A 14,773-nucleotide genomic window follows, 5' to 3' on the forward strand; every position below is an offset into this window, starting at 1 on the left:
GTGGGCGATCTGGGGCAGGGGGGGGGGGGGGGAAAATCAGTGTGCTTGGTGCAGACTAGGGTGGCTGCAGCCTGCCCTGGTGGTCCCTCGGACATTGGGACCACCAGGGCAGGAGGCAGCCTGTATAATACACTTTGTAAACATTACAAAGTGTATTATACACTTTGTATGCGGCGATCGTCGGGTTAACATCCCGCCGGCGCTTCCGTATGGCCGGCGGGATGTTGCAGCGCCAGGCGGAGGCGGAGGATCGCGTCACTGATGGCGCGATCGCTCCGCCCATGCCCCTACAAGGACCGCCGCCAATTGTCATTACGGCGGTCCTTGCGGGGTGCACTTCCCGGCCGCCAATTGTACATACGGCGGTCGGGAAGTGGTTAAAGTGAACCTCCAGACTAAAAATTGACTCAGCAGCACTGGAAAGGCCTGGTGTTTCTTTAACTGTTTCACAGCATCAGAACTTTTTTTTCTCTTATACACGCCTCATTTTTAGCTGCACAGAAAAAAACTGCCCAGGCATTTTTCCCCTAATGCTGTGCAAAGCATGATGGGATTTTTGATGATGTTGTTCTCGTTCTGCTGTTTTGGTGCATTTTTTTTTTTTTTACATTTTGAATTTGACATTTGAAGCCTAGCACGTGCAGCTGGGAGGGGTGATCAGGACACAGGACAGTTGGAACTGTCTCCTGCTCCTTGTCACCTCTTTTCAACCAAAAAGATGGCTGTCCCCATGACAAAGATGGCAGCCCCCATGAATCACAAACATTTGCCTGTTCTTTTAAAACAGGGTGGGTAAGAGATTATATTACCTATCTATTCTAATTAACATAACCAATGTAACTTAATGACAGTATGTTTGTTTAGGCTGAAGTTCCCCTTTAAGCTCATCCAGAGTGTTGGGTCTTGCGTCTCTCAACTTTCTCTTCACAATATCCCACAAATTCTCTATGGGGTTCAGGTCAGGAGAGTTGGCAGGCTAATTGAGCACAGTAATGCCATGTTCAGTAAACCATTTACCAGTGGTTTTGGCACTGTGAGCAGGTGCCAGGTCGTGCTGAAAAATGAAATCTTCATCTCCATAAAGCTTTTCAGCAGATGGAAGCATGAACCCACTTTTGAACCAGAAACAGCAGCAGAAGCGCCTGACCTGGGCTACAGAGAAGCAGCACTGGACCATTGCTCAGTGGTCCAAAGTACTTTTTTCGGATGAAAGCAACTTTTGCATGTCATTCGGAAATCAAGGTGCCAGAGTCTGGAGGAAGACTGGGGAGAGGGAAATGCCAAAATGCCTGAAGTCCAGTGTCAAGTACCCACAGTCAGTGATGGTCTGGGGTGCCATGTCAGCTGCTGGTGTTGGTCCACTGTGTTTTATCAAGGGCAGGGTCAATGCAGCTAGCTATCAGGAGATTTTGGATCACTTCATGCTTCCATCTGCTGAAAAGCTTTATGGTGATGAAGATTTCATTTTTCAGCATGACCTGGCACCTGCTCACAGTGCCAAAACCACAGGTAAATTGTTTACTGACCATGCTATTACTGTGCTCAATTGGCCTGCCAACTCTCCTGACCTGAACCCCATAGAGAATCTGTGGGATATTGTGGAGAGAAAGTTGAGAGACGCAAGACCCAACACTCTGGATGAGCTTAAGGCCGCTATCGAAGCATCCTGGGCCTCCATAACACCTGAGCAGTGCCACAGGCTGATTGCCTCCATGTCACACCGCATTGAAGCAGTCATTTCTGCAAAAGGATTCCCGACCAAGTATTGAGTGTGTAACTGAACATAATTATTTGAAGGTTGACTTTTTTGTTTTGAAAACACTTTTCTTTTATTGGTCGGATGAAATATGCTAATCTTTTGAGATAGAAAATTTGGGTTTTCATGAGCTGTATGCCAAAATCATCAATATTAAAACAATAAAAGGCTTGAACTACTTCAGTTGTGTGTATTTGAATCTAAAATATATGAAAGTCTAATGTTTATCAGTATATTACAGAAAATAATGAACTTTATCACAATATGCTAATTTTTTGAGAAGATCCTGTATATGATACTTATCTCTCCCTGCTGTCAGGAGATCTCCTTTATTCATTAGTTTTCCTAACTGAAGGTTTAAGCATGTTTAAGTACAAGTGACACCCATGATAACCTAGAAATAAAAAACACATACAGTATATAAGTAGATAAATCCTAGTTCTACTTACATAACAGATGTATTGCACTGTCCACATTGTGATTCCTGTGAATTTTACAAAGGAAAAGCAGAGAATCCTGTTCTAGGCAGTTTCCATCTTTGTTACCTTTGACCTCCTGACATTATTTCCTCCCTCACTTTTTCTCCTCTTGCTAATTGTGTATTCGTTACCAGCCCTCCTCCTAGTCTTCAGACACTCCTACTGAGGTCTATACTAAGAAGTGCAATGTGTTATGTCATTAGAAGGAGGTGGAACTAAAGGGAAGAGGAGGAATATATTATAAAGACCCCCAGCATGCAACTGTTTGGCAATGGCAGTTAAAGGGCCACTTCTCCTAAGGTACTCCAAACCATAACAGCAGAAAAAGTTTTGAATGCAGGATTAGCATCTTTATCACTTAATACACTCAGACCAGTTGCTTTTGAAATTTGATTTTTATGGTGACACTCCCGCTTTAAGGTATGTGACTGAAGCGGTAGGATTTCTGGTAGTATTTATTAGGTACGGTATAGAGGCGGTGATGCTGCTTACCTCTTTAGTTATATAGCCATCTTTATTGATGTCATATAAGTTGAAAGCCCAGTTGAGTTTCTCTTGTATTGTCCCTCGTAGTAGTGTAGAGAGACCCATTACAAAGTCCTATAGAAACAGAGAAAAAATAAAACATTACATGGAGAGGATATACTGTATAACCTATAGCATCACAGAAGCTAATCACATGCTACTCAACATATACGGTGTAATACTAATAAAAGCGCAGAAACAATATTTTTGAGACTACAACACATTTTTGGACTTATTCAATTTACCTTTTCTCCTATGTTTTCTCTTAAGTAATATTTTCACACTTTATCAATAAAATGCCTTTTAAAGTGGATCCGAGATGAAAAACTAACTACAGTGGGTTGCAAAAGTATTCGGCCCCCCTGAAGTTTTCCATATTTTGTCACATTACTGCCACAAACATGCATCAATTTTATTGGAATTCCACGTGAAAGGCCAATACAAAGTGGTGTACATGTGAGAAGTGGATCCAAAATCATACATCATTCCAAACATTTTTTACAAATAAATAACTGCAAAGTGGGGTGTGCGTAATTATTCAGCCCCCTGAGTCAATACTTTGTAGAACCACCTTTTGCTGCAATTACAGCTGCCAGTCTTTTAGGGTATGTCTCTACCAGCTTTGCACATCTAGAGACTGAAATCCTTGCCCATTCTTTGCAAAACAGCTCCAGCTCAGTCAGATTAGATGGGCAGCGTTTGTGAACAGCGGTTTTCAGATCTTGCCACAGATTCTCGATTGGATTTAGATCTGGACTTTGACTGGGCTATTCTAACACATAGATATGTTTTGTTTTAAACCATTCCATTGTTGCCCTGGCTTTATGTTTAGGGTCATTGTCCTGCTGGAAGGTGAACCCTTGCCCCCAAGTCTTTTGCAGTCTCCAAGAGGTTTTCTTCCAAGTTTCCCCTGTATTTGGCTCCATCCATCTTACCATCAACTCTGACCAGCTTCTGTGTCCCTGCTGAAGAGATGCACCCCTGAGCATGATGCTGCCACCACCATATTTGACAGTGGGGATGGTGTGTTCAGAGTGATGTGCAGTGTTAGTTTTCTGCCACACATAGCATTTTGCATTTTGGCCAAAAAGTTCCATTTTGGTCTCATCTGACCAGAGCACCTTCTTCCACATGGTTGCTGTGTCCCCCACATGGCTTGTGGCAAACTACAAACGGGACTTCTTATGCTTTCTGTTAACAATGCCTTTCTTCTTGCCACTCTTCCATAAAGGCCAACTTTGTACAGTGCATGACTAATAGTTGTCCTATGGACAGATTCCCCCACCTGAGCTGTAGATCTCTGCAGCTCGTCCAGAGTCACCATGGACCTCTTGACTGCATTTCTGATCAACGCTCTCCTTGTTCGGACTGTGAGTTTAGGTGGATGGCCTTGTCTTGGTAGGTTTACAGTTGTGCCATACTCCTTCCATTTCTGAATGATCGCTTGAACAGTGCTCCGTGGGATGTTCAAGGCTTTGGAAATCTTTTTGTAGCCTAAGCCTGCTTTAAATTTCTCAATAACTTGATCCCTGACCTGTCTTGTGTGTTCTTTGGACTTCACGGTGTTGTTGCTCCCAATATTCTCTTAGACAACCTCTGAGGCCCTCACAGAGCAGCTGTATTTGTACTGACATTAGATTACACACAGGTGCACTCTATTAAGTCATTAGTACTCATCCGGCAATGACTATAGGCAACTGACTGCACTCAGATCAAAGGGGGCCGAATAATTATGCACACACCACTTTGCAGTTATTTATTTGTAAAAAATGTTTGGAATCATGTATGATTTTCATTCCACTTCTCATGTGTACACCACTTTGTGTTGGTCTTTTATGTGGAATTCCAATAAAATTGATTTATGTTTGTGGCAGTAATATGACAAAATGTGGAAAACTTCAAGGGGCCGAATACTTTTGCAACCCACTGTATAACAAGTAACTTGTCTATATATCCTATCTAAAGTTTAGATAGTTTACACAGCAAATCTAGCTGCAAACAACTTTAAAAGTTTATGAATATTTATTCCTGTGATTCAATGAGGGCAGCCATGTTCTGTTTGTCACATTGTCACAGGCTGAGGGCTGGAGATGCTATCAGCTTGCCTGTGTGTAAATTCAGTCCCCTCTCCTCCTCCCTCCTCTGTCTCTGAAATCAATGTCTAGTAATCTCCTCCTCCTCCTGAGCTCCCATAAGCCCTTGCTACAGTGCCAAGGCACAAAAGGAGCTGTGGGCGAGGCTTGTTTAGTTTATAGGAAATTAGAGTATTAAAACAAAACAAAAGTATTTGGCTTGAGGAATGCCCTATAAACTATATGAAAGGAACACAATTATGCAATGAGTAAAAGTTTATCTCAGATTCACTTAAGCTACCTGCAATTAAGAAATGCAGACAACAAACCAACAAACGTTGATTCACATCATACCTTTAATGACTAGCTGTACATGGTTTATTGCAAGCTTTCGAAATGTTAGGTTTCTTCTCCAGGCATTATACAGATCTGGATCAGAAGCATACAGTACGTACGGTTCGGATCCAGTTCTGTATAATGCCTGAAGAAGAAAGTTAACGTTTCGAAAGCTTGCAGTAAACCATGTACAGTTAGTCATTAAAGGTATAACCAGAATCAATGTTTGTTGGTTTGATGTCTGCACTTCTGCTTCCCGACTAACATCAGACCACACTTCACCAGCAATTAAGAAAATACTCAGCATAATTTTGTCAGTACTTTGTCACCTACTTTTTAGTACTTTTTTATTGCAGAGTGCTGAAATGGAATTTTTAAAGGAAGATAAAAAATTGTTTCCTTGGAGAAAACTAAAGGTAGCCACCAATGATACAATTTGCCAGAATACTGTTTACGAACGATTCTTCGTATGAATGATTGGAAATGATTGTTTGTGACTACATTAAACACACAAAGCTCTGTGCAGGAGGAAGGGATAAGAAATGAGGGATAATCTCTCCAGTATGGACACAGACAGCACTAAAAACACAAAGGAGATTCTCTCCCTTTTTTAAATGATCCAAACCTAAAATAATTTCTATTTCTTAACATTGTACTGGTCTTCTAAAGACTGGCATAATATTCACTACTGCGTTATTATTGCTATAGAAACAACATATTATTCTATACTTTACAGATCATAGAACGGCATTACTTCTCTCCCTGTCCCTTGAATGAGCACACAGTTTGATGCAATGATCTCTTTTGATATATTATTTAAAAAAAAAAATTCCTTTGACAAAGTACCAGTACTTTAATTTTTTTGTGTGCTATGAATTGATCAGGAATTTGCAGTATATTCACCTTTTCCCTTATCTTGTATTTAATAATACACTTCTTTCATACTCTTTTTCAGCATCATGCATATAGCCTGCAGTCAAATAGCATGGAGCTTGTTTAGTGAGTTATGGCATCCCCTGCATCTCTATGTAGAGCTAATGCTTCCAGGATCCAAGATTGACTGTGTCCATGTTCAGTAAATACAAACCCCACAGCAGACTCCTTCTCCAACTGATGGGAAATTGCCAGTAGAGATGTCGCGAACCTCCGATTTTCGGTTCGCGAACCTTCGCGGAAGGTTCGGTTCGCCGAAAAGTTTGCGAACCGCAATAGACTTCAATGGGGATGCGAACTTTGAAAAAAAGAAAAAATTATGCTGGCCACAAAAGTGATGGAAAAGATGTTTCAAGGGGTCTAACACCTGGAGGGGGCATGGCGGAGTGGGATACATGCCCAAAGTCCCGGGGAAAAATCTGGATTTGACGCAAAGCAGCGTTTTAAGGGCAGAAATCACATTGAATGCTAAATTGCAGGCCTAAAGTGCTTTCAAACATCTTGCATGGGTATACATCAATCAGGGAGTGTAATTAGAGTTCTGCTTCACACTGACACACCAAACTCACTGTGTAACGCACCGCAAAGAGCTGTTTGCGTAGTGACGTCCGTGCTGGACTGGTGTGCACCGTGGCCAGAGTGTAGGCCGTGGCGGTTTTCAAGCCCATATGGTCGCCGGGCTGTGGTAACTCAATGATAGAACAACAGTGACTGTCCAGCTGATCAAATGTGGTCTGTCCACAATGAAGCAACGACCTTATTATCTTCTTGTATGTAGGTAGGCATAGGTAGGTGTCCCAGTAGTTAGCTATGCACAGGTAGGAGTCCCAGTATAGGTAGATAGGCATAGGTAGGAGTCCCAGTATAGGTAGGTAGGCATAGGTAGGAGTCCCAGTATAGGTAGGTAGGCATAGGTAGGTGTCCCAGTAGTTAGCTAGGCATAGGTAGGAGTCCCAGTATAGGTAGGTAGGCATAGGTAGGAGTCCCAGTATAGGTAGGTAGGCATAGGTAGGTGTCCCAGTAGTTAGCTAGGCATAGGTAGGAGACCCAGTATAGGTAGGTAGGCATAGGTAGGTGTCCCAGTAGTTAGCTAGGCATAGATAGGAGACCCAGTATAGGTAGGTAGGCATAGGTAGGTGTCCCAGTAGTTAGCTAGGCATAGGTAGGTGTCCCAGTAGTTAGCTAGGTATAGGTAGGAGTCCCAGTATAGGTAGGTAGGCATAGGTAGAAGTCCCAGTATAGGAAGGTAGGCATAGGTAGGTGCCTCAGTAGTTAGCTAGACATAGGTAGGAGACCCAGTAGTTAGCTAGGCATAGGTAGGAGTCCCAGTATAGGTAGGTAGGCATAGGTAGGAGTCCCAGTATAGGTAGGTAGGCATAGGTAGGTGTCCCAGTAGTTAGCTAGGCATAGGTAGGAGACCCAGTATAGGTAGGTAGGCATTGGTAGGTGTCCCAGTAGTTAGCTAGGCATAGGTAGAAGTCTCAGTATAGGTAGGTAGGCATAGGTAGGTGCCTCAGTAGTTAGCTAGACATAGGTAGGAGACCCAGTAGTTAGCTAGGCATAGTAGGAGACCCAGTATAGGTAGGTAGGCATAGGTAGGTCCCCTAGTATAGGTAGGTAGGTGTCCCCGTATAGGTAAGTAGGTGCCCAGTAGTTAGGTATGCATAGGGAGGTGTCCCAGTATAGATAGTTAGGCAGGGCCTGGCTGGCACAGTAATAACAATTACCAAGGTCCAGCTGCAACAGATAGGGCTGTATAATTCAGTGAGCAACACACACACAAAAAACACATCAGGAAAACATTATCTCTCAAAAGAGCTGTTGAGGGGTGCTATTTTAGCAATAACAATCAGCCAGGAGCAAGCCAAGAGCCTAACTAATCTTTCCCTAGGAGAACAAGTCTGCAGCAGCTGTCCCTAGTCTGTCTCTAGCAGGCACACGAGTGAGTGTAATAGCCGGCAAACCTGCCTTATATAAGGGTGGGTGGGGCTCCAGGACTTAGTGTAGCCTGAATGGCTACAATGTGCCTGCTGACTGTCTGTGATGCAGAAGGTAAACTTCATAGTGCATTATGGGGCGAATCGAACTTCCGCACAAGTTCGCTTGGTCCAGGCGAACGCGAACCCCCAAAGTTTGCCTGGACCCATTCGCTGGCGAACTGTTCGCTACATCTCTAATTGCCAGCCCTACCTGCCAGCCCTATGCCTTCACACCTTAATTCTGTTACAGTTTTCAGTAATGGTTGATAAAGTCCATGTACCATATTCATTTGTACAGACACCTCCGAGGAAGTGGATCTAGTCTATGACACGCACAAGGAATGGTAGGATTGGGAGTTATTCCAACACCATACCCTCAGCCCTTGGATCCTAGGCTAAGCAGACCATATTTTTTTGATTCATCACAGGTTGTACTCATGTACTGGATGAACAATTGCCATTGAGATTTATATATACGTTGATGGCATCAGCAGTGGTGTATATAAACATTGCCATCTGTATGTTGGCCTGTTTTCCCATTAGGCTTAGTGGTTATTGTTATATATTTTTGATGACCTGGTTTGCTGTTTTTCCCTATCCTGCTGTCTAGTGATTTGAACTGTTTTTATGATTTTCTTGAGGGACAAGCCCCTAATAAAACTTATTTTGTATTCTACTTGGATTGATTCTGCTAATTAGTCAATTTTATTAATACATTTGTGCAGGTTAATGATAATCTTAAAGTTAGATTGTAGGATTTATCCTGAATACATCATCTGCCTCACCACCATCCAAGGGCCAATTTTTCATAAATATAATAGTGCAGCAAGTAGAAATGGGCGTGAAATAATGGTAATGTAATACTGGTAATTTAACCAATATTCTACTGTTATGCACTATAGTAGAATATTGGTAATTTTACCAATATTTCACCATGTCCTGACCTAAGCCTACTCTAACCTAAGCCACTTTCTCTTGTTGGGACTCGCGCCTGCGCAGTAGAGCAGACCCGATCGGGCTCGGCTATTTCTGCTGGAGCGCATTTGAAATCCACTATTGTGTCTGTGCTGGAGACCTGAAGGTAAATATTGCTGTGCTCTGCTGCACCTGCGAAGTGCTTGTTGGGGGAATGTTTGGGGGAGCCAGTGTCGAATCCCCAAGGCTACAGAGGTCGGGGGTAGCCTCTTTAGGATCCTGAGGCTTCCCCATCCTGAGGTAAGTACCCCATTGGGACAGTTTGTTTGGACCAAGGTGATTGAAATCTACGCCCTGTTTTGGTGATTACCTGGCTGGCAGAGCATAGATTTCAATCACCACCGCAGCACGCATCAGCCATTTTCGTCCTTCCTGCCGATCTTGCCGCTGAATCACCGCCGTGTCCAATCGCAACTCCCATAGGCTTACATTGATAGACACGGTCAGGAGCCAATGAAAGCGGCTCCTGACCGGCTCACATGACTCTGCCATCATAGAGGTAGACAGAGCAAGTGAGCTGTGACGGGACACGGCGGGGATTCAGCGGCAAGATCGGCGGGAACGAAAACGGCTGATGCGCTCTGCGGCGGTGATTGATATCTACGCCCAGCCAGCCAGGTAACCACCAAAACAGGGCGTAGATTTCAATCACCTTGGTCCTAAAGTAGTTAAAGTAGACCTGTGGATGTCCTGAGGATCCCAGCGTGCAGCAGTGACGGTGGTTGTGGCGGGTGTATTCGGCGATTCGTCAGGATTCCGCCGATATTGTACCAGCGGTCTCAGGTCCTTAAGGGGGCAGAGACCGCTGGAACTTAAGTGGTTAAATAAATTAGATTTTATTTTGTGGATTGGAGATCTGACCCTTTGTATTTGGTTTAAGTGGTGACGGTCACCTGTTAGTATATTGTGCACAGGGTGGCTGCAGGTCTCTGCAACATAGTGCCGAGGACTATCTACTATTGGAAACAAAAATATGTTAAATTATTTTGATTGCAGTGGGTGTGACCAAAATGAGAACTTAGCCGTGAACACACAGTGAGCCACTCTACCGATTATGCCTGAATGTGATGCTCTGCATTATTCCTTTGTATAACTATATATACAATCAATATATGTATATCAATGGGAGTAGGCGCTGGGAAGGTTTATACCTATTGAGCTGCACGTTCCAAAAAAGGGGGATCCCAGAACCCTCAAAATATTAAAAATATGTAGTTATAAACAAATGGACATGCGCTATTTGTTAAAAAATAACCAATTTAATCTATGATTTTCTTCAGGTTTGCATAAAAAAATTTCATAAAAATTCTGTACCAGAAGTGATCACTCTATAAACATCCGAACTCCACAATCAATCCCCCAAAGCACCATGCATTCGTTAAAAATAGCACACGCTTTTGTAAACATTAAGACTGCGTACTACAGATTGGAAATTCCCACCACCCGTAATGGACACGGCATAAGTTGTAAGTATCGATTTCAACAACTCCTTCAAAAAATAGATCGTAATGTAGGATCCTACTTTAAGAAAAAGTGCTGGCCGGCCTTATGTTTCAAAAATACTTCCACTTCCGGAAGGTAGATACGTCCGTTGTTAGTGGATTTGTCCAATACAATGTATGCCAACAGTCACATTGATATGCACCTCTTTGTAGCCCAATTTCAGAGCAGGCTGCATCTACTATGGGTACCTCTAAACCTTAGAAGCTCTTCTCACGAACTTTCAAGTTGTATACTCAGTCCGATACTGCAGTGCTTCTCTCTCCAGTCAGCTCACGGCGTTGCTTGGCGGCCTGCGTCACTTCCTGCTGGCAAGTCCAGTGTGACGCTCGCTCGCTTTCCCCGCAAGCCCAGAGCGGTCTCTTTGGGTGACGTCACCTTAAAGCAATAGGACCTTTATTCCAGAAATGGTCGCTTTAGCGCTATTGCGACCAACCAGGTTCCTATACTTCAGAAACAGCTTATCTTCAGGAGAACCTCTACGCGTTTCAGCTAAAAATCGTTAGCCTTCATCAGGAGGAATAGCTCTGCTAAGTATAGTTCTTCCATTTATACAGGTCTCTGCCCATATGCAAATGTCACTCCGCCCACCATATAATTGTATTCACATGGCCATATGCAAATTCTGCCGTGCTGTTCCAATACCGCGTACCCCTCCCTATTCTACCCATCAGCCAATCTGAACAGTTCCAATCCATCAAGCAAAACACATTGACTCACAGCATATCCCATAGTCAGTCAAAGAATGCAAATGTTTCCATCTCACTATTAAGTCCCCTTGGCATCAATGTATCCAGCTGGAAAATCCACCTAGATTCATTTTTTGACATTTTTTTAATAAAATCTCCCCCCCTGGGGCTCCTCTTTATCACCTCTAGACCAAAAAAGGTAGTGCCTCTCAATTTCCCACCATGTTTCTCTTTGTAGTGGTTAGAGAGTGGGTGCTTGTCATTTTTCTTAAGGATATTTTTAAAATGCTCATTTATGCGTTCATGTAATGCTCGCTTCGTTCTACCCACGTATCTTTTGTGGCAGGGACATTGGATGCAGTAAATGAGCCCCTTTGTGTTACATGTCATAGAATCTTTAATCTTAAAGGACACCCCCGCTGGCGTGATAACTTCAGTGACTTTCCCATGATTATTTGTCAATCTACAGTTTTTACAGAATCCACATCTTGTGAATCCCTGCTTCCCTTTTGATAAAGTCAACATATTTTCTCCATTGGCTTGATTAACAGCTGTAGCAATGGAGAGGCCCACATTAGGAGCTCTCCTGAAGATTAGTTTTGGATCTACTGACAGTAACTCCCCCAAAATTTTGTCCTCCCTCAACACGCTCCAATGCTTCCGGATAATTCCAGATATCACCTTGGATTGTGAAGTGTATTGCAGGACCATGGAAAAGTCACTTCCGCTCCACTCTGACTTAACCCTGGGGGCCAATAAATCTTTCCGGTTTTTACAGGCAATTTGTCTTTTGGATTCCTCAACCTGCTCCTTAGGGTAACCTTTTTCCAGGAGGCAGTCCACGAGTTTCTCAGCTTCTACATTGTATTCAGTTATTTCTGTACAGTTACGACGCAGTCGCGTGAACTGCCCCCTGGGGACGCCATTCAACCAGCGTGGCAAATGACAGCTGGTGTGCAGGATATAACTGTTGACATCCACTGTTTTTTGAAAGGTCTTGGTCTTCAACACCCCTGACTCAACATATATATCTAAATCCAGAAAATTGACCCTCAAATCACTTATATTGGCTGTAAGGTTAATACCCCAATTGTTATCATTAACGTTATCAATAAACAATTCCAATGAGTGTCGGTCACCTCTCCAGATCAGCAATATATCATCTATGAAACGGCGCCACAGGACCCGGCCCGCACCGGGACCTCCCTCTCCATAAATATAGTGGCCCTCCCAATAGGCCATAAACAGATTTGCATAGGCCGGTGCGAACCGGGTCCCCATCGCCGTTCCACTGACCTGTAGGTACCAACCATCCTCAAATTGAAAGTAATTGTGTTCTAAAATGAACTGTATTGCCTCCAAGATAAACTCCACCTGCACTTGTTCCATTGTTCCGTCAAGACATAAATGAAATCTCACTGCTTCCAGCCCCCTCTGGTGGTCAATAATTGTATATAATGAGGTTACATCTAAGGTGCATAAAAGCCACCCTTCCTCCCACTTCAAGTTCTCTATGATATTTAAAATATGTTTGGTGTCCTCAAGATATGCCGCCGTTTCCCTCGTATATTTTTGCAGGAACGAGTCGACATATCTGGAGAGGTTGGAAGTTAGGGACCCCACCCCCGATATAATGGGCCTACCAGGGGGTGTATCCATACACTTATGCACCTTCGGCAGATGATAAAAGAGTGGTTTCCTTGGGAATCTAATGTCCAAGTACTGGTATTCTTTGTTTGATAAAACACCTAAATTTAATCCCTTATCCAATAGGACCTTTAGCTCCGCCATAAATCTGACCGTTGGATCATTCTTCAGAGGTCGATAAGTATTCTGATCCCCTAATAGTCTTATTGCTTCAGCTCTATAAGCACTTGTGTCTTGCACCACTATTCCTCCACCTTTGTCTGCTGGTCGTATAGTGACTGCTGTGTCATTACGTAATTCTCTCAGGGCCTGTCGTTCGCCTCTAGTTAGATTATCATTATAAATTCTTTTAGTTTTTATGCGTCTAATATCTTTTTCGACTAGATTTTCAAATGCTGTCATTGCATCACTATATTCATTCAGTGGGAAAAAGGTTGAGGGTTTTTTCAGAGTGGTGTGTTGGAAATTCTCATGTTGAGATTCCTCCCTCATTGGCCTTTTCAGGAAATATTTTTTCAAACACATTTTCCTCATAAATTTCTTTACGTCAACATATGTGTTGAAATGATTAATTTGATTGCTTGGTGCAAATTTTAGACCCTTTTTCAAGAGACTAACTTCCTCCTTAGTTAACAATCGTTTGCTTAAATTGAATACCCCTCCCCCTCCCTCACCTTCTATCTTGGGCCCCTCTCTTATCCTCATTTCTTTCTTACATTTTCTCCTCCCCCCCTGCACCCCCTTTTACGGCGTATGGCCTGGGTGTCCGTAAAAAATACTGGCTAATTGAATTACGTGGTGGTTCAACTATAATGTTATTGTTTCTATTATTATTTTTATTCTTGTTGTGACTTCTATCATTTTGATTTATCGACTGCGAATTCCGTCTCGTGTATATGGTCGGTTGTCTCTGCTTACTTATGCTCTTACGGAACCCCATTTGTCTCCTCAAGGGGGGTCCATTGGGGGTTCTATTCCTTTCTAAGGATTTTCTCTTTCCCGCTGAGTGATCTATCAGTGGTGTGTATCTATTAGACACTGGGACACCAGATATTACAGGACTTGGAATTGTCACTGTGTCCATTTTATCTTTACCGGAATTCTCTTTGTTTCTCTTCTCCCTATTTACTGCATTATCCCATGCTTGATGTATATGTTTTTCATTCTCCCAGCCTATAGAGTTTCTTGATCCATTTATATCTCTATCTATATCTACATCTGACTCCTCTTCCTCATCACTAATATCTATATAGTCCTGCGCAAGTGAATATCTACCAGCATCTTCCCCTGTCTCGTCTATTGTCTCAAGAGTTCCTATTTCACTTCTCATAGTCTCCCCCATACTCACCCCCGCTGTTATTGTTTGGTTCTCATTTCCAACGGGTACTTCATCCCTTATAAATTTTTTAATCTTTTTACTTATAATTTCTCTTTCTAATGACTCTAGTCTGGCTTTAATGCTCACTTCCAAATTTCTGTAATCCCGCTGGGATCTACATGGAGCCAAGGTTCTTTGGATATCTCTGATATCTCCCCCCAATTTTGATGATTGAGCTTTTCTTGCATCTAGGACAAACTGTACTGTTTCCATTGAGAAAACATGGAACATATATTCCCATTTCTCCAATGTTTCAGCATCCGCCAAATCTTCTGAAAGAACCTTTGTCACCACCAAACCCACTGGTGCTATTTCCCACTGCAGATATTTTTCCAAAGAGGCAACCTCCCATACATTCTTTGTTTCCTTCGTCATTAAACGTTCTAATTCCTTCATTTGATAAGCCATATTAAACTGTTCAGTTGTCTCCACCTTTCCACTATCATTGTTAAAAAACTCTCTCACTCTACTCCCCTGGTTATTTCTAAATTCCCATAGACATCC

General features: G+C 42.8%; 1 protein-coding gene across 5 annotated transcripts in view; it reads right to left on the bottom strand.

Annotated features, from left to right (window-relative positions):
- Positions 1 to 14,773, bottom strand: part of KCNIP4 (potassium voltage-gated channel interacting protein 4) — an 895,743-nt gene that overhangs the window by 15,821 nt on the left and 865,149 nt on the right. For all 5 annotated transcript variants that reach the window (XM_068267783.1, XM_068267773.1, XM_068267791.1 and 2 more), the window contains exon 5: positions 2,728 to 2,835. In XM_068267783.1, the coding sequence (XP_068123884.1) occupies positions 2,728 to 2,835 (108 nt within the window). The remainder of the gene's footprint in view (positions 1 to 2,727; positions 2,836 to 14,773) is intronic.

Source organism: Hyperolius riggenbachi, chromosome 1 (assembly GCF_040937935.1).
Source record: "Hyperolius riggenbachi isolate aHypRig1 chromosome 1, aHypRig1.pri, whole genome shotgun sequence".
NCBI classification, from domain to species: domain Eukaryota; kingdom Metazoa; phylum Chordata; class Amphibia; order Anura; family Hyperoliidae; genus Hyperolius; species Hyperolius riggenbachi.